General features: G+C 45.0%; 3 protein-coding genes across 3 annotated transcripts; 1 reads left to right on the top strand and 2 right to left on the bottom strand.

Annotated features, from left to right (window-relative positions):
• Nucleotides 1–4,124: 4,124 nt before the first annotated feature.
• LOC121270291 (zinc finger protein 271-like) lies at nucleotides 4,125–18,472 on the top strand. The gene is made up of 3 exons (XM_041175604.1): nucleotides 4,125–5,324; nucleotides 7,066–8,123; nucleotides 15,664–18,472. The coding sequence occupies exons 2-3, from the start codon at nucleotides 7,350–7,352 to the stop codon at nucleotides 16,534–16,536; spliced, it is 1,647 nt and encodes a 548-aa protein (XP_041031538.1). The 5' UTR covers nucleotides 4,125–5,324; nucleotides 7,066–7,349; the 3' UTR covers nucleotides 16,537–18,472.
• On the bottom strand, nucleotides 11,923–12,755 carry LOC121270488 (zinc finger protein 239-like). Its single transcript, XM_041175813.1, has one exon. It carries the CDS (start codon nucleotides 12,652–12,654, stop codon nucleotides 11,956–11,958), a length of 699 nt encoding a protein of 232 aa, XP_041031747.1. The 5' UTR covers nucleotides 12,655–12,755; the 3' UTR covers nucleotides 11,923–11,955.
• On the bottom strand, nucleotides 16,928–20,181 carry LOC121270292 (gastrula zinc finger protein XlCGF7.1-like; the record flags this gene model as incomplete). Its single annotated transcript, XM_041175605.1, has 2 exons — nucleotides 16,928–17,059; nucleotides 19,447–20,181. Coding segments are annotated over 2 exons (867 nt in total), but the record flags the coding sequence as incomplete, so codon positions are not given.
• Nucleotides 20,182–24,426: the final 4,245 nt, after the last annotated feature.

Raw genomic sequence — 24,426 nt, forward strand, 5'->3', positions numbered from 1 at the left:
TGTGGCTTTTGGAGGTCAATCATCTCAGTCCCAGGACATCGCTGTAGGAGTTCCTCAGGTTAGTGTCCTAGGCCCAACCATCTTCAGCTGCTTCATGAATGACCTTCCCTCCATAAGGTCAGAAGTGGGGATGTTCACTGTTGATTGCACAATGTTCAGCACCACTCATGACTCCTCAGATATTGAAGCAGTCATGTCCAAATGCAGCAAGACCTGGACAACATTCAGACTTGGGGCTGACACGTGGCAAGTTACTTTAGCTCCAACAAGAGAATCTAACCATCTCCCATTAATGTTCAATGGCATTATCATCACTGAATCCTTCACTATTTACATCCTAGAGATTGCCATTGACCAGAAACTGAACTGGAAAACCCCTAGATGCAGTGTGGTGAAAAGAGCAGGCTGAAATTGGAAATTCTGCAGCGCGTTTCTTAGCTCCTGACTCCCCAAAGCCTCCCCAATACCTAGAAGCACAAGTCAGGAGTGTGATGGAATACTCTCCACTTGCCTGGATGAGTATTGTTCCCGCATGTAGCAGCCCGCTTGACTAGTGTCCAATCCACCATATTCAACATTCACTCGCTCCACAACTGATCCACAGTGACATCATCTACAAGATGCGCTGCAGCAACTCACCAAAGCTCCTTCAACACTCCTTCCAAACTTGCAAATCTACCACCTGGAAGGACAAGGGCAGCAGACACAAGAGAACACCACAACCTGCGAGTTCCCCTCCAAGCCAGTCACCATCTACACTACATGGACTACAGCGGTTCAAGGAGGTGGCTCACCACCACCTTCTCAAGGGCAGTTTTGGATGGGCAGTAAATGCTGACCTAGTCAGAGACGTCCATACCTAATGAAGGATGGAAAGAGTATTGTTTTGTTGTCCTTCTTCTTCTCCTCCTGCTCTTCCTCCTCCTCCTTCACCTGTTCCTCCCCCTCTTCCTCTTCCTTCTCCTCCTCCTCCTTCTGTAGACCTCTATGACTTGACTAAATCACTTTCAAACACAATATAAAATACCATTATGGCCACTCTTCCCTAGATGGCAATATTTAGAATCATAGAGGTCTACAGTGCTGAAGAAGGCCCTCTGGCCCATTGAGTCTGCGCCGGTCAAACAAGTACCAAACAATTCTAATTGCGTTTTCCAGCACTAGGCCCAGCCTTCTATGCCATGGCATCGCAAGTGCACATCCAAATACTTCTTAAATATAATGAGGGTTTCTGCCTCTATCACCCTTTCAGGCAGTGAGTTCCAGATTCCCACCACCCTCTGGGTGAAAACATTCTTCCTCACATCCCCTCAATCTCCTATGCTCCATAGAAAATAACCCCAGTCTATCCAATCTCTCCTCATAACTAAAACTCTCCAGCCCAGGCAACATCCTGGTAAATCACCTCTGCTCTCTCTCTCTAATGCCATCACATTCTTACTATAATGTGGATTCCAGAACTCCATGCAATACTCTAGCTGTGGCCGAACCAGCGTTTTATATAGTTCCAGCATAACCTCCCTGCTCTTATATTCTATGCCTTGGCTAATAAAGGCAAGTATGCCTTCTTAACCATCTTATCTACCTGTCCTGCTACCTTAAGGGACCGGTGGACATGCACACCAAGGCCCCTCTGATCCTCGGTACTTCCCAGGATCGTACCATTCAACGTGTATTCCCATGCCTTTTTTGTCCTGCCCAAGTGCATCACCTCACAGTTATTCAGATTAAATTCCATTTGCCATTGACCAGCCCGTCTGACCAGCCTGTCCATATCCTCCTGTAATCTCAAGCTATCCTCCTCACTATTTATCACCCCACCAATTTTTGTGTCACCTGCGAACTTATTGATCAATCCTCCTTAATTCAAGTCTAAATCATTTATACACACCACAAACTGCAAGGGACCCAACACTGATCCCTGTGGAACCCCATTGGACAGAGGCATCCAATCACAAAAACACCCCTTGACCATCACCCTCTGCTTCCTGCCCCTCAGCCAGTTCTGCATCCAATTTGCCAAACTGCCTTGGATCCCATGGTCTCTTACCTTCATTATCAGTCTTCCATGCGGGACCTTATCAAATGCCTTGCTGATGTCCAAGTAAACTACGTCAAATGCATTGCCCTCATCTACACTCCTGGTCACCTCTTCTAAAAATTCAATCAAATTCGTAAGACATGACTTCCCCTTAACAAAACCATGCTGACTGTCCTTGATTAATCCCTGCCTCTCCAAGTGTAGATTAACTCCGACCTTCAGAATTGCTTCCAATAGTTTCCCCACCACTGAGGTTAGACTAACTGGCCTGTAGTTACCTGGTTTATCCCTTCCTCCCTTCTTGAATAACGGTACCACCTTGGCTGTCCACCAGTCCTCTGGCACCTCTCCTGTGGCCAGAGGGGTATTGAAAATTATTGCCAGCGCCCCTGCCATCTCTTCCCTTGCCTCACTCAACAGTCTGGGATACATTCCATCCAGGCCCAGAGATTTATCTACTTTTAAGCCTGCCAGACCACTCAGAACCTTTGTATGCTAATTTCTTCAATTATATCACAGTCCTTCTGCCTGATTTTCATACCCATGTTGTCCCTCTCACTTGTGAACATCGACACAAATTATTCATTTAGAACTCTACCTACATCTTCCGGCTCCACACACAAACTGCCACTATGGTCCCTACTCTTTCCATAGTTATCCTCTTACTCTTCATGTACTTGTAAAATAACTTTGAATTTTCCTTTATTTTACGTGCCGATGTTTTCTCATGCCCCCTTTATGCTCTCCTAATTTCCTTTTTAAGTTCCCCCCTACACATTCAATGTTCCTGTAGGGCTTCTTCTCTTTTGAGCCCTCAGTATCTGCCATAAGCCTCCCTCTTTCTCTTTATCCATTCCTGTATATCCCTCAACATCCAGGGTTCCTTGAACTTGTTGGTACCACCATCTTTCTGGAATATGTTGGCCCTGTACTCTCCCAATTGCCTTCTTGAATGAGTCCCACTGCTCTGACGCAGATTTACCTAAAAGTAGCTGCTCCCAGTCCACTCAGGCCAAATCATATCTGATCTTATTAAAATCGGCCTTCCCCCAATTTAGAACTCTGATTTCTGGCCCATCCTTGCCCTTTTCCATAATTACCTTTAACCTAACGGAGTTATGATCACTATCTGCAAAATGCTCCCCCACTGATACCTCTACCATTTGCCTGGCTTCATTCCCTAATATTAAGTCCAGGACCGCCTTCTCTCTTGTCGGACCTTCTACGTATTGGCTTAATAAGCTCTCCGGGATGCATTTTAAGAATTCCGCTCCCTCTAAACCTATCACAACTATGACTAACCCAGTTAATGTTGGGCAAGTTGAAATCGCCCACTTTTACTACCCTATTATTTTTACACTTCTCTGGAATTTGCCTACACATCTGCTCTTCTATTTCTCTCTGACTGTTTGGGGTCCTATCATACACTCCCAGCAATGTGTTTGCTCCTTTTTTGTTTTTCTGCTCTACCCATGTGGCTTCACTTGAGGAGCCTTCTAAGATGTCATCTCTCCTTATTGCTATAATTGATTTCTTGATCAATATTGCAATACCCCCTCCTCTCTTATCTCCTTCCCTGTCTTGCCTGAAGACGCTATATCCTGGAATATTGAGCTGCCAATCCTGCCCCTCTATCAACCACATCTCTGTGACAGCAATGACATCATACTTCCATGTGTTACTTTGTGCCCTCAACTCATCTGCCTTATTCATAAGACTCCTTGCATTAAAATAAGAACCATCCAACCTTGCCAAACTCCCTTGTGCCTTAACTGGCCTATAATTTCTATGCCTTCCAGACTCACTTGCTCTCTCTTCTAATTTTGACTGTGCATCTCCCCCTGCTGATCCTCCTCTAAGGATCGCATCTCCCTGCTAAGTTCATTTAAACCCTCCCTAACAGAACGAGCAAAGCTCTCCACAAGGATGTTGGTCCCATTCCGGCTCAGATGCAACCTGTCCACCTTGTACAGGTTCCACCGGAAATGGTTCCAGTGTCCCAGAAATCTAAAGCCCTCTCTCCAGCCATACATTCATCTGGACTAACCTCTTATTTCTATACTCACTAGCGCATGGCACTGGAAGTAATCCAGAGATTACTACCTTTGAGGGCTTGTTTTTTAATCTGCTCCCTAAATTCTGCTTGCAGGATCTCTCTTTCTGCCTAGGTCATTAGTCCCAATATGTACCACAATCTCTGTCTGTTTGCCCTCTCCCTTTTGAATGCCCTGCAGCCGTTCAGTGACATCTTTGACCCTGGCACCAAGGAGGCTGCAGAAACGCCTGTCTGTTCCCCTGACTATTGAGTCTCCTACCACTATTGCTCTTCATTTCTTTTTCCTTCCCCTCGTGCAGTTGAGCCACTCAAATTGCCATGAGCGTGGCTGCATTCCCCAGAGGAATACCCGGGTGAGTGGGTCACAAATAAGACAACAACAACTTTCTAAATCTTTTCACTGCAATATTCCTTCCTTTTATTTAAGAGCTGAATGTGGTGAATCTGAAAATGAGCACCATGGGATTTGTGTTACTGACTGACTTGTTTTCCATTGTTTGTCCGTCAGGTTTGCAATTCAGTTTGCGTTGGAAATTGAAGCGAATTGGATTTCAAAATGAGATCATAAAGCAGGTAAATATTAAATCCAGGAACAAAACCTGAGGAAAAAATGGATCACAATGTCTGGAAGGATGTGCAGCAAGAAGTGGAAGCTGTGAATGATGTTATCGATGATTGAGCAGGTTGATTTCCTTTCCACCATTACATTCAGAGCAAACTGAGTCACCAGTGGAAACCACTGCTTGCCTTGCTCTAATAAGAGATTTGGATGTACAATTACTGCATGTCCGGCCATCTCAACCAGTAAAGCAAAATTTTTCTGCTTTAATGTGTGAAGCCCAACTCTCCATTTCTGTGGCAGTAACATCACTCTGAAACTGAGCTTTTCTCCTGCACGCTTTTGTTAATATCAATATTTCTGCTTTATGAGTGAAAACTCTCCTCTGCTTCACTGGAAGCACAAGACACATGTTTGTAGCTGAGGCCGAATGTATAATGAATGATGAAACTTTAAAACAAGAAGTTCCAGTCAAACCCTTATATCAACAAAACTGCTCTGAGTCACAGAATTAGAATGGCCACTTCCTGGGGGACCAACAGCAGTTGGTGAACATTAAACCTGATCCAGAGAGGAATGATCTGATACATCAGATTGGGGACAGGATTCGGGAGCTCCCCTTGAACATTACATCAAAATGAGCGAGGAGGAAGGATTGGATACAATGGGTTTGTATTCTTTGGAACAAGGAAGGCTTAGAGGAAATTTAATTGTGGTGCATTAAAATTGTGAGGGACCTAGATACAGTGGATAGGGAGAACTTATTTCCATGAGCAATGAGATCAATAACCAGGGGCTTAGATTTAGGAAGGAAGAAATCCTCACATTTATGTAGCACCTTCCACCACCCCTGGAATCCCAAAATACTTTGCAGTCAGTGAAGTTCTTGTTGTGAAGTAGGAAACACAGCAAACTCTCACAAGCAGCAACATAATAATGACCAAATCATCTGTTCTTGTGATGTTGGTTGAGGAATAAATATTGGCCTGGGCGCAGAACCCTGTTCATTGTCAAAATAGTGATCCTTTATATCCATTTTAAATAGCAGAGGGGGCCTCAGCTTAACATCTTCTCCAAATGGCAGCAGCTCCAATGGTGCCACACTCTCTCAGTATTCTACCAGTCCAGATTGCTGTGCTCATGTCCTGCAATCAGATTTTGAACTCATAACATACTGACTTAGAGGTGAGAGTGTCTGACCCACAGTTGACTAAACAATCCAAATTATCCTAATTGGTGGATAGATTAGAGCAGAGTTTGTGGAGTAATTTATTTCTCATGGGGGGGGGGGGGGGCGGGATGGAGGTGGGGACCTGGGAATCACTGCTTGAGCTGGTGGTGGAGGCAAAATCCCCCTTTGAAATAAAGAAAGGAGCACTTGGGAAAAACATCTGAGGTGCCACAACCTTCAGAAGAGCTAAAATGTGGGATTAGACCAGTTCACAGAATTGTTTTGGTGATGAAGGAGGCAATTTGGCCCATCGTGTCTGCACCAGTTCTCCCAATGAGCAAATGACCTAGTGCCACTCCCCCTCCTCTATGTAACCCTGAACATTCTTTCTTTTCAGATAAGTCTAATTCCCTTTTGAACGCCTAGATTGAACCTGCACCCACCACGCTGCCAGGCAGTGCACTCCAGGCCCTAACTACTCACTGCATGAAAAAGGTTTTTCCTCATATCACTTTTGCTTCATTTACCAATTACTTTAAAACTGTGCCCTCTTGCTCTCGACCCTTTCAATCACACTCAGCGCGGAACTATGGTGGAGAGCCCATGCACTTTGGTTGCCATATTTGTGATTTTATATCTTGTCCTTTTGGTTCCAAGCGAAATCGGACCACAAAACATAATCTTCGATACACAAATGGCGTGGCTCTAACCCAACATTCTCCGCATTGCAGAACGTGCCCTGTCAGCAGAGCAGGAGCTCTCTGCGCAGGGGCCATGCTTAGCTGTGACAGGAGCATGCGCCCTACGAGCTGTGACTGGAGTCTCTGCCTTGCAGGCTGTGACCGGAGCATGCGCCTTGCGGGTTGTGTCTGGGGCAGGTGCATTGCTGGAGCTGGACCGAGCGGTTGAGAAATGACCACGAGTAGTTGGGTAATCGAGCCGCTGGGTAAACGGGGAGCAGTAGAACCAGTGGGATGATCTGAGAAACTTCATAAGCACCCCGTGGAAGCTTCAAACCCTGAATGAGCACTTAGCAGGCCCGCGCTTGTAGCTGTGCGGCTTTTCCTGAGATCAGGCCCAGGTAACGGTCGCCATTTTTATAGGAGCAATGAGAATCAGGGCGCACGCGCGACTATAATCATACGGGATACTGCGCATGCGCGGAGATCCGGAAGCGAGAAAGTTCTGAATTTCAATCCTGGACTAACAGTGATAATTTCTGCACACTCCTTTTACAGGGGGTTAGGAGTTCCAGATGGGAAAGTCATAACAAACATCATGTCAAGATCTGACAGTCACTCGATTTACCAGGACCTGAATATCATTGGCCTTTGAATGTGGAAGGTGAAATGTTTGCTCTGAGGGAGAAGATTTCAAACATCAGTGTGACTGGAAAAGCACCAAGGCACACACACCTGAGTGAGAGTGTTCCAGTATACTGGCTGTGGAAAGAGCTTTAACAAGTTACACAGCCTGAAAAACATATTGAACCATTCACTTTGGGGAGACACTGTACTGGTGGATGAGGCTTCCACTGATCATTCAATCCGGAGAGATACATGGACACTACACCATGGAGAAACCATTGACATGTGGGGAGTGTGGGAAAGGATTCACTTTCCCATCCCAGCTGGAAACTCATCAACGCACCCACACTGGGGTGAGGCCATTCACCTGCTCTGTGTGTTGGAAGGGATTCACTCGCTCATCCAACCTAGCATTACACCAGCGGGTTCACACTGGGGAAAGGCCTTTTACCTGCTCTGTGTGTGAGAAGGGATTCATTAATTCATCCAACCTAGTGTCACACCAGCGAGTTCATACTGAGGAGAAACCATTCAGCTGCACTTCCTGTGGAATGAGCTTCAGACTTTCATCCACCCTGCAGCAACACCAGCGAGTTCACACTGAGGAGAAACCATTCAGCTGCACTGACTGTGAAAAGAGCTTCAGGCATTCTAGCAGCTTCATTGTACACCAGCGAGTTCACACTGGGGAGAGGCCGTTCACCTGCTCCATGTGTGGGAAAGGATTCACTCAGTCATCCAATCTAGCATTACACAAGCGACTTCACACTGGGGAAAGACCGTTCACCTGCTCCATTTGTGGGAAGGGATTCACTGATTCATGCCAATTGCTGAGACACGAACGAGTTCACACTGGAGAGAGACCATTTACCTGCTCTAAGTGTGGGAAGGGATTTCCTGATTCATCCCAATTGCTGAGACACCAGCGAATTCACAAGTCACTGCAGGAGTCGGGTTCTGCTGTTATGGACGCTGTTAATTCCAACCAGGCCTGAATCATGATCATACTGATTGGTCAGGCTTGTTTCTTCTCATAAACTCCAGCCTAGTTACAGGGATTATTAATATTCTGGATCTATCGCTGATTGTGTTTTCAGGGCTGCAGTGTCCCTTTAAGAACCACTGCCTGTGATCCTTCCCCGTAATTCAGGAAGTCTCTTCAGAAATTAGTTTAGAACAAGATCATGAACTTTTACTTCAATCCTAAATTAATCTTTGGAATGAACTCTACAATTCAGTGTCTGAAAGGTCCACTGATTAACATTTCTGATTAGAAAGTGCTGATTACTCAAAGTTGACAATTCTTACTGACTTGCACATTACAAACAGTGACACCTCCATTATCCAGCAGAAAGAAGGGGAATGGGATTTGGTGGAGAATCGAGTGTCCCCAAATTTACCCCATCCCATCTGGTACAAGTCAAAGTAACAAGCCAAGTAACAGACTGTAAGAAATTGCCATCTAATAACCTTAGAAAGTCTTCAGAAATTTATGGAATATTACAAAAATAGCTCACTTTCTTTCTCTCATGAAGAAAGCTTCCATAGCAGCATGCTGGCTAACAACACAGGACAGGCCTGTTATCTCTGCTGAGGTCATGTCTCTAGCATGGGCCTTGAAACAAGACATTTCTCACCCTGATCCGATTGGATCTCTTGACCTATATGTAAACCAACTGCCTGTGTAACGGTTAAAACAGGTTCTCGAGAACAAAAAAAGATTTCTAAGTGATCCATACTGGCTTCACCCCGACACCCACACTCTGGCCATTCAGAGGAGATGGCCACCATCAGCTACAGAGACTGACATTCGGTCTACATCATCCGTCCGTTTATACTGCGGGACTGGCAAACCGTTCTCACCTGTCACAGCTCTTATGCTTTTCCTGTCTATTTAACTCCTGCATCATATTACAGCTCTTGCTTCCCAATAAACTACTTTAAAATCACTTCTGAGCTGAACCCCCTTTTGAGGTTATCTGTGACTCCCGGACCTAAATTTTACAATTGGTGTTAGGAATGGTCGAGACCACAGGCTTGAGAACCAACAGTCTTGGTTAAATGTGAATGGAGGATATGAATCTTGACTCCAAAGAGTTAAAAAAACAGATTATAAATGCTTCTGTAGGTATGTAAATAGGAAGAGATGAGTGAAAGTAAACATGCCCCCATTAGAGGCAGATGCAGGGGAAATTATAATGGGGACTAAGGAAATGGCAGAGACATGAAACAAATACTTTGTATCTCTCTTCATGGTAGAAGACAGAAAAAATTCTGGTGATGGGGAACTGAGGGTTCAGTGCAGGGGTCAGCAACCTGGATAGAAGGAAGAGCCATTTTTTAAAAAATTGGTCAAAAATACAATATCCGAAGAGCCACAATGCTGTTCATCAAATGTCAGCAAAAATGGAAAACCAGACAGAGACAAGTTTCAACAACATTTTATGGATTTTTACAGAAAAGTTGTTAATTGAATGATACTTTCTAACAAGTACAATGCTACTAAAAGTTTTAAAAAATAGATCAGACCATTTAATTACCATCAAAATGGGTTTGAAGGATGAAGAGTGGTTGCTGCATGAGTCCTTATTGAGTTGCACTAGCCTTGGAGACACAGGTTACAGACCCTTGTCTACTGAGGAGGAGGAACTTAAAGAAATAGCACTGGAGAAATTAATGGGAATAAGCGGTGACAAGTCCCCTGGACCAAGTGACCTGCATCCTCGGGATTTAAGAGAGGGAGCTACAGAAATAGTGGATGCATTGTTTTTGATCTTCCAGAATTCCTCAAATTCTAGAACAGTTCCTAAGGTAACAAACATAACCTCACTATTCTAGAAAGCAGGAAGAGAGAAAACAGGGAACTTTAAGCTAGTTAGCCTAACATCAGTTGGAGGCAAAACACTTGAATGTATTATTAGGGACATGGTAACAGGATCCTAATCAAATCAGACTAGGCCCAAATTTCATAGAGTTTAGAAAAATGAGAGGTGATCTTGTTGGGACATGTGATTCTTAAGGGGCCTGACAGATGCTGTGAAACTGCTTCCCTGCCTGGGGCAATGCAGAACAGTCTCAGAATAAGAGGTTCAACATTTAAGACTGAGATGAGGAGGAATTTCTTCACTTGAAGGCTGTAAATCTTTAGAATTCTTTATCCCAGGGAGCTTTGGATGTTCAGTCGCTGAGTGTAATTAAGACGAAGATCATTAGTTTTTTGGGTACAAAGAGAATTGTAGGGATATGGGGTGAGGGCAGGAAGGTGGAGTTGAAGTAGATGATCAGCCACGATCTTTTTGAATTATGGAGCCGAATCGAAGGGCCGAATGGCCTATTTCTTATGTTCATTTGTCAGTCTGGTTCCCCTCAAGCTGCTGAGTGAGTGAATTAAATCTTTCTTCACAAATCACCCGGATACCAGACTACAAGTCAGGCCATGAACATTGTTTATTGTTTCCAAATCACAGTGAAATGTGGGCGCACAGACCCTTTCTAGACATGTCTAAATGTATTCAGAGTTATCCAGCAGTTCAGCACTAATGGGGAAAGCTATTTCACAAAACAAGGAACAAAGACTCCACAGGATATTCAGTGATTCACTGTAAATCAGCACAAATGGATGCTGAGTATTAATGACAGTAGGGAGCAGAGTCTGAGGTTATCAATTGATGAGTTTATTTTCAGAGTAATTCCTTCAATATCTGACAAGTTAACAGCTTTGAACAGCCCGTCTCTCAAATAGCTCGAGCCTACTTGCAATTACAAACATTCAGAGCTTATCGAGCCTCATCCTTGAGTTACAGAACAGATTTTTTCCTGTCAATATAGAGTTGCAGGATTGGACTGTGATCTGTTTCTTGTTCATCTTTAGTTCAATACAGCTTCTGACTAATTTACTTTTCAGACAATGTTTTCAGGTGTAAAGGTCTTTTCATACGTGTATGAGAGAGGCTGTGGGGCACACACAAAGTCCAATTGGACAATTTATATATGCAATGAACTCCACATATCAGAATGAACATGGTTCATCTGTGGATGTGATTAATAGCAGCAATAACAGCAGAATCCCAGCCCTGTGATCACTGGTGAACTTGCTGGTGTCTCAGCAGGTTGGATGACTGGGTGAATCCCTTCCCACATATGGAACAAGTGAAGGGCTTCTCCCCACTGTGGACATGCTGGTGCCTCAGCAGGGTGGATGAGTGAGTGAATCCCTTCTCACACTCAGTGCAGCTGAATGGTCTTTCCCCAGAGTGATTATGCTGGTGTGTGAACAGATCTTTTCTGCTTTTGAAGCTTTTCTCACAGTCAGAACATTGAAAAGGTCTCTTATCTGTGTGAACAGGTTGGTGTGAAGCGAGATGGGATAAACAAATGAATCCCCTCCCACACTCTGTGCAGGTGAACGGCCTCTCCCCAGTGTGAACTCGCTGGTGTACAGTGAGGTCGCCTGATCGCTTGAACCCAGTCCCGCAGTGAGGACACATGAATGGTCTCTCGTCAGAGTGAACACGTTGATGGCGCCGCAGTTCCTCAGAACTTTTATAACACTTCCCACAGTCTAGGCACGAGAAAGGTCTCTCCTCACTGTGAACGCGTTGGTGTTTCTGCAGATTGGATGATCGATTAAATCCCTTCCCACATTCAGAACAGGTGAACGGCCTCTCCCCAGTGTGAATGCGCTGATGTGCCACAAGGTGGAATGATGTCCTGAACCCCTTCCCACAGTGAGAGCAGCTGAACGGTGTGGAACCGGTGTGAAGGTATTGGTGCTCCCTCAGGGTGCGTGGACTTTTAAAGCTCTTCTCACATTCAGAGCATTTAAACTCTCTCGTCAGTGTGAACTCGCTGGTGTCTCTGCAGGGCAGAGAAATCAGTGCTTCCCTTCCCACACACGGGGCAGGTGAACGGCCTCTCCCCTGTGTGAATGTGCCAGTGTGTTAGCAGGGCTGATGACTGAGTAAATCCCTTTCCACATTCGGAGCAGGTGAACTGCCTTTCCCTGGTGTGAATGCGCTCGTGAATCAACAGGCCAGCTGACTGGGTGAATCCCTTCCCACACATGGGGCAGGTGAAAGGTCTCTCTCCAGTGTGAGTGCGTCGATGACTTTCCAGCTCAACTGGATAATTGAATCCCTTCCCGCAGTCCCCACATTTATACGGTTTCTCCCCGGTGTGAATGCGCTTGTGTCTTGTCAAGCCAGATGATCGGCTGAAGCCTTGTCCACACACGGGACACATATACGGTTTCTCCCCACTGTGAACGGTGCTTCTTTCTTCCATGTTCAAAGTCTGATGATGTTCAGATCCTGATGTATCGAGTGACTCTGTCACATCTTGATGTGATGCTTGATATGATATTATCTGCAATTCCTCCTCTTCTAATACCTGGAAAATGAATTGAAAACAGAAAAAGGGGAACATGAGAGAGAGAAGCCACAACAACACAAAGGCAGGTTGTGAAATTGAGCTGAATGAATCTTGTAATTTGTGGGGCTGACACCAGGAAGAAGTGACCATGAAAATTGCTGGATTGTCATAAAAACCCAACTGGTTCACTAATGTACTTCACGGAATGGAACCCACTGGACAGCATTGGTCTCCTTATTTAAGGAAGGATCTAATTGCATTAGAAACAGTTCAGAGAAGGTTTACTAACCTCATACTGGGAATGGGCAGATTGTCTCATGAGGAAAGATTGGACAGGCGAGGCTGGAAAACTAGGGGTCGCTGTTTAAAATTAAAGGGTCGCCCACTTAAGACAGAGATGAGGAGAAATTTTTCTCTCAGAGGATAGTCAGTCTTTGGAACTCTCTTCCTCAAAAGGAAGTTCCTTTGAATGTCTTTAAGGCAGAGGTAGGTAGATCTGATTGAATGGCAGAACAGACTTGAAGGGCTGAGTGGCCTACTCCTAATTCGTATGTTCATACGTATGCTCATATCCAGTCTGAGCCTACATAAGACTCCAGCCTTTATGAGAGGAGAGGGAGAGGTCGGGGAGGAGGGGGAAGGAGAGGGACTTTGTACATCAACTCAACCAGGATTTTGACAGAATCTCTCAAACCCACAATCTGCACCATCTGGAAGAACCAGAGCAGCTGGTGCATGGGAAAACCATACATTATCCTAACTTGGACAAATATCACTGTTCCTTCAATGTCACTGGGTTAAAATCCTAAAGCTGTTGGCATTGTGGGAGCCCCTTCACCACATGGACTGCAGAGGTTCAAGAAGGCAGCCAGAATCACCACCTCAAAGGGCAGCTCGTGATTGTAATATATCCCTGTCAGTACAGGATAGTAATTGAGGGCAGATACCCGGGCCTTGTTAGCAGTGGCCACTTCAGAAGAATTTTTCTTTTCCAAATCTCTATAAAACCTGCAATAAAACAAGAGCAAAACTCTGGTGCTGGAAATCCAAAAGATAAAGAGAAAATGCTGGAAATCCTTATAAAGTCAGGTGAGTTCCTGCAGCATCTGTGGAGAAGGAACAGAGTTAATGTTTCAGCTGAAGCTTAGTGTGAAAAGTTTCTCTGCAGAAACTGAGGATTTCCAGCAGTTTCTGAAAGGTTTTGATAGAGACAATACAGAGAGAATGGGGGCAGAACAAAACTGAGACCATCAATATAAGATAGTCACCAAGAAACCCAACAGGGAATTCAGAAGAAACTTCTTTACCCAAAGACTGGTGCGAATGTGGAATTGGGAGTGGTTTAAGTGAATAGTCATGATGAATTTAAAGGGAATTTGGACAAGCATATGACAGAGAAGGGAATAGATGGTTACGATGGTAGATTTAGAGGATAAAAGATGAAAGCAAGTTCGAGTGGAGTATAAACACTGGCAGGGAGTGTTGGGGCCGAATGGCCTGTTTAGGTGTCGCATACGCTAGGCCATCCCGTGTTTTTCTTTCCCAGGGGTGGGGGGGCGGGGGTGAGTGGAAGGTGCCACAATAACCATTTAAATCATTGTTGTCTATAAAAAATAAAGTATATTTAAATATTTAAACATTCCAGCTTCTAAAATTTCCCTTTAAAGTGCAGGAAGACTGTGGCGTTTCAGTTCTTGAATGGTTCCCAAGAAAATTCCTCCGGGGAATCCCCTCTCTCTCGCCCCCCACCCTCCGGGGAGCAGCTGGGGGTCGGTCTGATCCCCTGGGGCTGCTGAACCGAACCCAGAGGGAGGAAGAAAATTCCCCCCGAGCTGCTGTCCGGTGATCTGCAGGATCTTATTGGGGGTTTGCGGCCTCCACTGGGTGTTTCTGAATCCGCCCCTCGGTGTAAACGCGGACCCGGTCGCTTCTTGTTGGGAGTCTGAATCCTCCTAAAGGAGTTTGTGAAACCTCCCGGTCCAGCTGCCGGCTGCATTCGTGTCCCGCCCGGGGACATTTTCACCCACTGCATGTGCCACTGCACCGCCCCCATCCGGCTCCAGCACCCGCACTGCGCATGCTCTAGGCACAGACCTGTAACCCGCCTGTGCGGGTGTCTCCTGCAATGATGATAGGGCTCCGCCTCTCATTCACTCCGATTGGCTGGAGCACCGGCCGCTCTTGCCCGGTCCTCTCGTTCCGCCCCCTCTCGTTCCATTTTTCCGGCTCTGCCCTCAATCAGTCGGGCATTGTGAGCTGTCAGGTGAGAGGTGACTGTCGGGAGCGGGTTAATAAACCGCGGGCGGGGTTTACAAATCCCGAGTGCGGCCCCAGAGCCGAATATTAAACAATGAACATTCTCCACTCTCACTATCCGCCGCTTCCGGCTTCTCTGCGGGAACAACCTCAAACAAAGAGCCCAGGGGGATACAGTGGCCTAGTGGGAATGTTACTGGATCAGTAATTCAGAGGCCCAGGGTCATGTTCTAGGGACATGGGTTCAAATCCATTAAATTAATACAATCTGGAATATAAAGATAGTCTCAGTGATGGTGACTGAGGCCCCTCTGAAAAAATCTCCACCCAGTCAGTTCTGGACACAAGGTAGATGTCTGTTATTCTGCCTGGTTGTCAGGGTGATTCAGGTTAATGTTGTCATGAGTGAAGTAAATTATCAAACATGTTGCTATCTCTCATTGTACGAATTTGTTAAAAAATTACAGAAAGAATTATCCAACACTTCATTCAGATTTCAACCCGGGGAGGAGGGAGAGTGTGTGGGACGGGGATTTACAGCTTTGGGGAACCAGGAGAGGAAAAAATGTTTCTTTGAAACTAAAATTGTCTGTTCTGAATTTCTACCCTAAACTTACAGCGATTACTTTTTTGGAACTCTATTTACAGGATGTTAGAAGGAGGATTTGCAGACCAGAAACTCAAACCAAACATCACGGCAGGATCTGACAGAGTCACTCCATTCAGCAGGATCTGAATATCATCGGCCTCTGAATTTGGAAAGAGAACTGTTTCTCCATTCTGTCTGTGGGAAAAGATTTCAAACATCAGTGTAACTGAAAAAGCACTGAGACACAGACATACCCAATTGAGTGTTCCATTGAACTAACTGAAAGAGCTTTAACCAATTCGACAGCTTGAAAAAACATCACACCATTCACAGCGGGGAGAAGTGTACACGTGTTCTGTGTGAGCACAAGGTTTCAACTGATTATCCAACTTGGTGAGACACAGGGCTCCGGCTTTATGGAGAAACCGTGGAAATGTGAGGATTGTGGGAAAGGATTCAGTTATCCATCCCATCTTGAAATCCATCGACGCAGTCACAATGGGGCCGGCACCATGGAGAAACCATGGAAATGTGAGAACTGTGGTAAAGGATTCTTTTACCCATCCCTGCTGAAAAACCATCAACGCATTCACACTGGGGAGAAGCCGTACACCTGCTCTATGTGCGGGAAGGGATTTACTCAATTAGCCGGCCTCACATTACACCAACGAGTTCACACGAGGGAAAGGCCATTCACCTGCTCCGTGTGTGGGAAGGGATTCACAAATTCATCCCATCTGCTGACACATCAGCTTATTCACACTGAGGAGAAGCCATTCAGCTGTACTTACTGTGGAAAGAGGTTCAGATCTTCAGCCAACCTTACTGCACACCAGCGAGTTCACACTGGGGAGAAGCCGTACACCTGCACTGTGTGTGGGGAGGAATTTGCTCGGTTATCCAGCCTCCAGTATCACCAGGGAGTTCACACTCGGGAGAGGCCATTCAGCTGCACTTCCTGTGGAAAGAATTTCAGGTCTTCATCCAACCTCATTGAACATCAGCGAGGTCACACCGGGGAGAGGCCGTTCATCTGCTCTGTGTGTGGGAAGGGATTCACCAAGTCCTCCAACTTGGTGATACACCAGCGAATTCACACTGGGGAGAGACCGTTCACTTGCTCCGTGTGTGGGAAGGGATTCGCTGAGGCAGCTAAAGAGCGGAGACACCAGCGAGTTCATAAATGACTCCAGGGGTTGGATTCTGCTCTTATTGCTGCTGTTAATCACATCCAGCATTGATCGTCTGACAATATTAGGTTTGTTTCTGCTGATATCTGACTGGAGTTTAATATTTTGAAGTTGTCGTTGAATATCAGGGCTGCAATGTCCTTTTTTAAGGGACCATCTGAGATCTTTACTCTTAGTCCAAGAACTCTCGACAGGAACTCACTTACAATAACCTTATGAACTTTTACTTCAATCCTAAATTGATCTTTGGTGAAAACTCTACAACCCAGTGTCTGAAAGGCTCCACTGATTAACATCTCCAATTAGAAAGTGCTGAATAATCCTTGCTGATGATTATCAATAACTTACACGTTCTTCACAGTGGCACCTCCATTATGAGAGTAAATTATCAAAGAACAAATCTGGCATCAGTGTACGTTCTAATGAATGTGTACATGATGTACATGAAACTAGTAAATCTCTTGGAGATGCTTGTATTTTTGCCTCTGAGCTTTTTCAGAAAACTGCCTCTGGCCATTATCTGAGGCATCACAACTTGCAGAGGGAGATAAGCAAAGATCTTGAGAGAGACCCACTGCACCCCCACACCCCTGATCTTTGGTAAGTTTACCTAAAAGTCTAGAATGGCTTGTAGCAGTATGAGATAATGGTGTGAGTGTGCAGATGTGATTTGTTATGTATTGGAGTAACTAAAACGGGGAAGTGCAAGTTGAGCCTGCACTGAAGAACAGGTCCCAGACATGCTTAATACTCAACAACAGAATCTCGTTGAAGTGGTTAATGTGGTCAGGAGAATGAGACAACATTTAAATCATCAAGATATTGACACAAACTCCATAGGGAAACTGATTTTAAAACAATCCAGATAGAATTAATCACACTGTTATCTATCAGAGGGAGTAAAATTAAAGTGAAGGGGCATATAGAATCTGGATTTAGAAAATATTCACAAGGTGGATGCTGGTGAACAAAGAGCTGGAGAATCGTTAAACTCCGTGCATGAACTTTCGTTTGAACCATATGTATTTACGACATGTCAATAATTTAGAATTGTGTGAGATGATCTGCAGGTGGGGAGGATGAATCGAAGTCAATAATTATCACATTTTACTCGGAAAGTTTTTACATTTATTCTTGGTGGCAGCTCAAGGGTTTTGTGTTGCTAATTCTGCTAATTCTAGTGGCTTTAGTATGTTATCAATGGTTTGTAATCAAAAAATTAGGAAAACAAACTCGTAGCTTAGAAATAGCTGGGCTAGACAGAAATCAGTTGTGAAAACTCAGATAGAGTGGGGGTTCTCATGAACCATGTTTTTTTTTATTCGTTCACGGGATGTGGGCATCTCTGGCTAGGCCAGCATTTATTGCCCATCCCTAATTGCCCTTGAGAAGGTGGGAGTAAGCTGCTTTCTTGAACCGCTGCAGTCCATGTGTAAACCAACTGTCTGAGTAAAGGTTAAACAGGATGTTTTAGGAAATGATGAGCCATGAAATGACTTCATGGATTTCTGATGGAAACAGGAGCGATTAACTTGAATATCTGTCCCTTGCTAATGGACAATTGAATAAGTGATTGACAAAAGATCCCCAGGAATAAGGTACAAGAACGAGCTTCTGAGAAGGAAATCACTTCAGACAAGAAACAGCTTCTCAAAGTGATCCATGCTGGATTTGGCCAAACACTTTGAGTCAAAGAGACTGAGAAAAGATGAGACTGCCACCTCCAGCCGCGGAGATCAGCGTCCTCCTGATCCGGGACCAGTAAACCATTCCGAGGAGACTGCCACCTCCAGCCACGGAGATCAGCACCCCCCTGCTTTTTCACCATCCACTTGTCCAACCCGGGATCAGTAAACCATTCTCACCTGTTATGGGTCGTTTGTCTTTTCTTTCTTTTTAACTGTTGTATCATGTCTAAACTGTTGCTTCTTAATAAAATGCTTTAAAATCCCCTCTGCCTTCGACCCCCTTTTTGGATAAACTGTGACTCCTGAACTAAAATATTACGCTTGTCCATGAGAGTAACTGAAGGTATGAGAACTGAAATAGAAAATAATGATGAGGTGTTAGTTGTGGCTCAGTGGTTGCATTCTTATCTCTGAGTCAGGAAGGTGCTGGTTCAAATCCACATCCAGAAACATGAGCATAAAATCATGGTTGATATTTTGATGCAGTACTGAGGGAGCACTGCTCTGTCAGAGATCCCATGTTCCAGATGAGAACTTCAGCTACGGCCCCATCTGCTCTTTCAGTTGGTGTAAAAGTTCCTATAATGTTATTCCAAAGAGCAGGGGAGTTCTCCCTGGTGTACTGCTTCATATTTATCCCTCAACAAATATCACTGAACAGATTACCTGGTCAAAGTCACATTTCTATTAGTGGGATCTTGCTGTGCACAATTTGGTGACTGCATTTTCTCCATTACAGCAGTGACTACACTTCAAAAGAACTTAATTGGCTGTAAAGCATTTTGGGATATCCTGAAGTTGTAAAAGGTGCTATATAAATATAAATACAAATCCATAAATGAAGGAGAAAAGACCCAAAAATGGAACAGTCGGTAACAGGATATCAATCTGTCTCCTCTTATCTTAGAGAAATAAAGGACTCGAACACAGTGTGTTTGACACAAAGCAGATTTATTTAATCTATATCCAGAATATTAAACTCCATCATGTTACAGAGATTATTAACATCAACTGAAACAAACTCCAGCTGTCAGAATGAACATGGTAACATAATAACAGCAGAATCCAACTCCTGCAGTCACTTATGAACTTGCTGGTGTCTCAGCAGGTACGATGAACAAGTGAATCCCTTCCCACAGATGGAGCAGGTGAATGGTCTCTCCCCAGTGTGAGTGTGTCGGTGTCTCTGCAAGTGAGATAACTGAGTGAATCCCTTTGCACACACGGAACAGGTGAATGGCCTCTCCCCAGTGTGAACTCGCTGGTGATTCAGCAGGGTAGATGACTGAGTGAATCCCTTCCCACAGATGGAGCAGGTGAATGGCCTCTCTCCAGTGTGAGTGCGCTGGTGAATCTGCAGATCTAATTTGCCTTTAAAGCTCTTCTCACAGTCCGAACATTTAAAAGGTCTCAGGTCAGAGTGAACTCGCTGGTGTCTCAGCAGGTGGGCTGAAATGGTGAATCCTTTCCCACACTCAGAGCAGGTGAATGGTCTCTCCCCAGTGTGATTTCTCTGGTGTTTCAGGAGGCTGGATGACTGAGTGAATCCCTTCCTACACACGGAGCAGGTGAACGGCCTCTCCTCAGTGTGAATTTGTTGGTGCATCAGCAAAACCTTTTTGCTTTTAAAGCTCTTCTCACAGTCAGCACATTTAAAAGGTCTCATGTCAGAATGAATAAGATGGTGTGACGTGAGGTCGGTTAGTTGACTGAATCCCTTCCCACACTCGGAGCAGGTGAATGGTTTCTCCCCAGTGTGAGTTCTCTGGTGTTTTTGTAAGCTGGATGACTGAGTGAATCCCTTCCCACATACGGAGCAGGTGAACGGTCTCTCCCCAGTGTGACTGCGTCGATGAATTTCCAGCACGGACGGGGATCTGAAGCCCTTCCCACAGTCGCTACATTTCCATGGTTTCTCCGCCGTGCCAGTGTCCTCGTGTTTCTCCAGGTTGAATGATCAATGGAAGCCTCGTCCGCACACACAACACGTGCACATTTTCTCCCCGCTGTGAATGATGTGATTTTTTTTTTCAGGCTGTGTAACTGGTTAAAGGTTCTTGATTGGTAAGGGGATCAAAGGTTATGGGGAGAAGGTGGGAGAATGGGGTTGAGAAACTTATCAGCCATGATTGAATGGCGGAGCAGACTTGATGGGCCAAATGGCCTAATTTCTGCTCCTATGTCTTATGGTCTAAAGCTCTTTCCACAGTCCATGCACTGGGACACTCTCACTCGGGCGCGTGTGTGTCTCTGTACTTTTCCAGTCACACTGATGTTTGAAATCTTTTCCAACAGACAGAACAGACAAACATTTCTCCTTCCACATTCAATGGCCAATGATATTCAGGTCGTGATGAATCGAGCGACTGTCAGATCTTGACATGATGTTTGATTTGAGATTTTCTCTCTGCAAATCCTCCCATTCTAATATCCTGTAAAAGGAGTTCATAAAAGTCATCACTGTCAGTGCAGGATAGAAATTCAGAACAGGTTATTCTAGTTTCTGTGGAACACTTTTTCCTCTGTCTTGTTTGCAGCAAGCATGTTGCCCAATCAAACTAAAAGAAACCAAAATCAGCAACATCCAACAAAAGCAAAGAGAACTTTCCCAGCTAAACCAGAATGTTGTTTCCAGTGTCTGAGGCATCTGTACCCTGAGGTGCCCACCAGTTGTGGAATGTACCAAATGTCCTAGTGGACACTGCTCCCTCTCTAGGGCCACCTGAGCACAGACATGACCACGGAAAAGAGGTTGATGGCCAGAGTGATTCCCTCCCACCCACACCCCCTCCCCTCCCTCCCCATGGGACTCACCCATCCTGGATCTACAAATGACTGTTTTAACCAGGCCCAGGAGCAGGTCCAGGATGTCACGCTCAGTACAAGTATGAGGATACTGGATATCAGACACTGTAAGATCATACATTGTGAAACTGGCCACAAAACTCTGTTAAGATAGCTGCAACTTAACATATGACTATGGACATTAAACTGTGGCCAATATTTAGTTAAACATGGACCTGAATAAGGGAACTTCACAGGCACCTGTGAAGTTTAAATATCTCACTGTGTAAGGATGAACAGGCATGTGGGGAATATGAAGTCTCTATACTGTTGGTCTCAGAGTGCCATATCGAACAAAGGAGGATATTTGAGCTCAAGGATGAGCAAAGATAATAGTGAATGACCATTATCAACTTTTGTATCATGGTGGTCTGGACCCCAGAAGTGTTAACCCTGCAGTCGTGTGACTAGAATTAACTGTCAGGGACTGCAGTACCATTCAACCTCAACAAAGCAAATGTGTGTGTGAAAGACATCTGAAGCACCAGGAAACATCTGAAACAACTGAACCATCATAGCTAAAAGTCTACCAATGCAGCCAAAGTACTGTACTTGTTCCAGCTTCCAAGTCTACCTGAGAACCAATCTCCTGGCTATTCATCGACAAGATGATGCACATTTTGATGAGAATTTTTGCTTCTGAAAGACCTTCATTCCAACTAAAGTCAGCTCAGCCAAGAAGACAACAGATCCGTATTGATATAAAGACTGAATTATAAATTCCATTTTTATAATTACGGTTTTAACTTCATCTGTATCTAACTTCTGTGTGTGAGATACTGTGAGTGAGAAGAGTGATTGAGATGTTACCATTAAACATCCAGGGCAAGAGTGTGACAATAAATAACCTGCTTTACTTTTAAAAACCACCAGAAAGCCTGCTGCTGGAATTTATTTTAACTTAAGAAAAATCACTCAGAGGGTAAGGAAATGACACACAAACATCCTGATTATGGACTGGAAGAGACCACATAAACTCTGTAACAATGAGAAGATCCTCTGACTTCCCCAGCCGCACCCCTCCACACTGGGCAGTCAAAGATTAGGAGCCTGGGGCTGAAGTGTAACCAAAAGTTGTGTAGCTCATTCCAGTAACTATACGGAGACTGCAACCTCTCACACTGAATATATACATGGCCCACGGACTCCTCTCGGCTGCAAACATCACCTGCAACCTGGGAGTGCGTGAAACTGTTTCAAAACCTGTTGCCCCCCTTAAACAAACCAACTATCACTAGGAGCCAATTAGAAACACTGATCCTGAAGCCCCGCCCACTCAGTTACGTCACCAAGATGGCCGCACATTCACTCTGCCCTCTTCAATCAAGATGGCGGGCGTTAACCTGGGCTTGTTCTCGGGAAATAGACTAAAAGCTGCAAACACGGGAGCTGCAGGTCCGTATCCGAGATTTGAGGGCTTCACCAGGCCTTTAAAAACCCTCCCTGGCAACCCGCCGGCTCCATCGCTCCCTCTGCGTTTCCATATTCTTACCGGCTGCAGATGACACAAAAGAGGCTCTCCCCATCGTTATCACTTGTGTTGCGCCTGCTCCCGGTACTGCGCCTGAGCACCGCTCGCCTGTGGATTGGATAGGGGACCTTCACTACCGCTCGGAATGCTGGGTAGAGACCCCGCCATCGAAAATTCAAATAAGTGAATAGTCATTTTTCGCTGTGATGTGGAGATTGGGGCGGGGTAGCACAATGTCTCCCACTGCATTTCTGTCTCTGGCCACTGCATCTTTCCATCTGGTCTTAGACCTTCCTCTTCTCCTTCTTCCTGACAATCCCGTGTCCATCACTTGCCTCACCTCATTTCCTCTCTCCCCACAACAGATAATCAGGCCATTTCAATCTCTTCTCAGCTACTTCCTTTAATGTTTCCACAATCTTCACTGACCCCCTGATGCACTGGTTCCTGATCTTGTCCTTTCTTGTCACTCCATGTATCCATCTCTATCTGTATCTCATTAGTATCCAGGCGTTGTTCTTCTCTTCTTGAGATTATCCAAGTTTCTGCTCTGTACAACAAGGCTGGTCTCAACTGTCCTGTAGATTCTTCCTTTTCAATTTCAGTGACGATTTTCTATCACATCACACTGCACTGCACTTCTTCCAGTTACTCCAACCAGAGCTAATCCGTTTCTTAATTTCTGTACTTCCATCTTCTGCCATCACTGACCCCAGGCACTTGAAGCTACTCACATTCTCCAAGTCTTTGCCCCTAATCTTTACACCTTCACTCTGATTCTCTTCCCTAGACTCGAACTGACAGTCCATAGATAAAAGCAAAATACTGTAGATGCTGGAAATCTGAAACAAAAACAGGAAATGCTGGAAAAACTCAGCAGTAGACCTCAGCAGTAAAAACTCAGCAGCTAGACGCAGCATCTGTGGAGAGAGAAACAGAGTTAATGTTTCGAACCTGTATGACCCTTCTTCTGAGCTCTTCTGACAGACCATAGATTGGGTCTTTGGTTCACTAATGTCCTTTAGGAAAGGAAATCTGCTGTCCTTACCCAGTCTGGCCTACATGTGACTCCAGTCCCACAGCAATGTGGTTGACTCTTAACAGCCCTCTGCAATGGCCGTGCAAGTCAATCAGTTCAAAGGCAATTAGGGCAACAAATGCTGGACTTGTCAGTGACTCCCACATCCCATGAAAGAATAAAAACAAAACTAATCTTCATACCTGTGTCTTCCAGTGCTTGTCTCCAGTTCTCCAGATATTGATACGGACATATGAATTAGGAGTAGGAGTAGGCCACTCAGCCCATCGAGCCTACTCTGCCATTCATTAAGATTATGGCTGATCTGAATGTAACCTCACCTCCACATTCCCGCCTACACAACCGCCCCCCCACCGCCACCCCACTGATAACCTGTCACCCTCTTGTTAATCAAGAATCTATCTAACTCTGACTTAAAAATATTCAAAGACTCTGCTTCCACTGCATTTAGAGGAAGAGAGTTTCAAAGACAGACTACCCTGTAAGAGAAAAAAATTCTCCTAATCTCTGTTTTAAATGAGCGCCCCCTTATTTTTAAACAGTGACATCTAGTTCTAGATTCTCCCACAACAGGAAACATCCTTCTACATCCATCCTGTCGACACCCTTCAGGATCCTGCACGTTTCAATCAAGTCACCTCTTACGCTTCTGAACTTCAGCGGATACAAGCTTACTCTGTCCAGTCTTTCCTTATAGGACGACCTGCCCATTCCAGGTATTAATCCAGCAAACTTTCTCTGAACTGCATCCATTTACATCTTTCCTTAAAAAGGAGACCAATACTACACACAGGACTCCAGATGTGGGATCACCAGTACCCTGTATAGTTTGTAAATAACCTCCC

The sequence above is a fragment of the Carcharodon carcharias genome, chromosome 27 (assembly GCF_017639515.1).
Source record: "Carcharodon carcharias isolate sCarCar2 chromosome 27, sCarCar2.pri, whole genome shotgun sequence".
Taxonomy (NCBI): Eukaryota; Metazoa; Chordata; class Chondrichthyes; order Lamniformes; family Lamnidae; genus Carcharodon; species Carcharodon carcharias.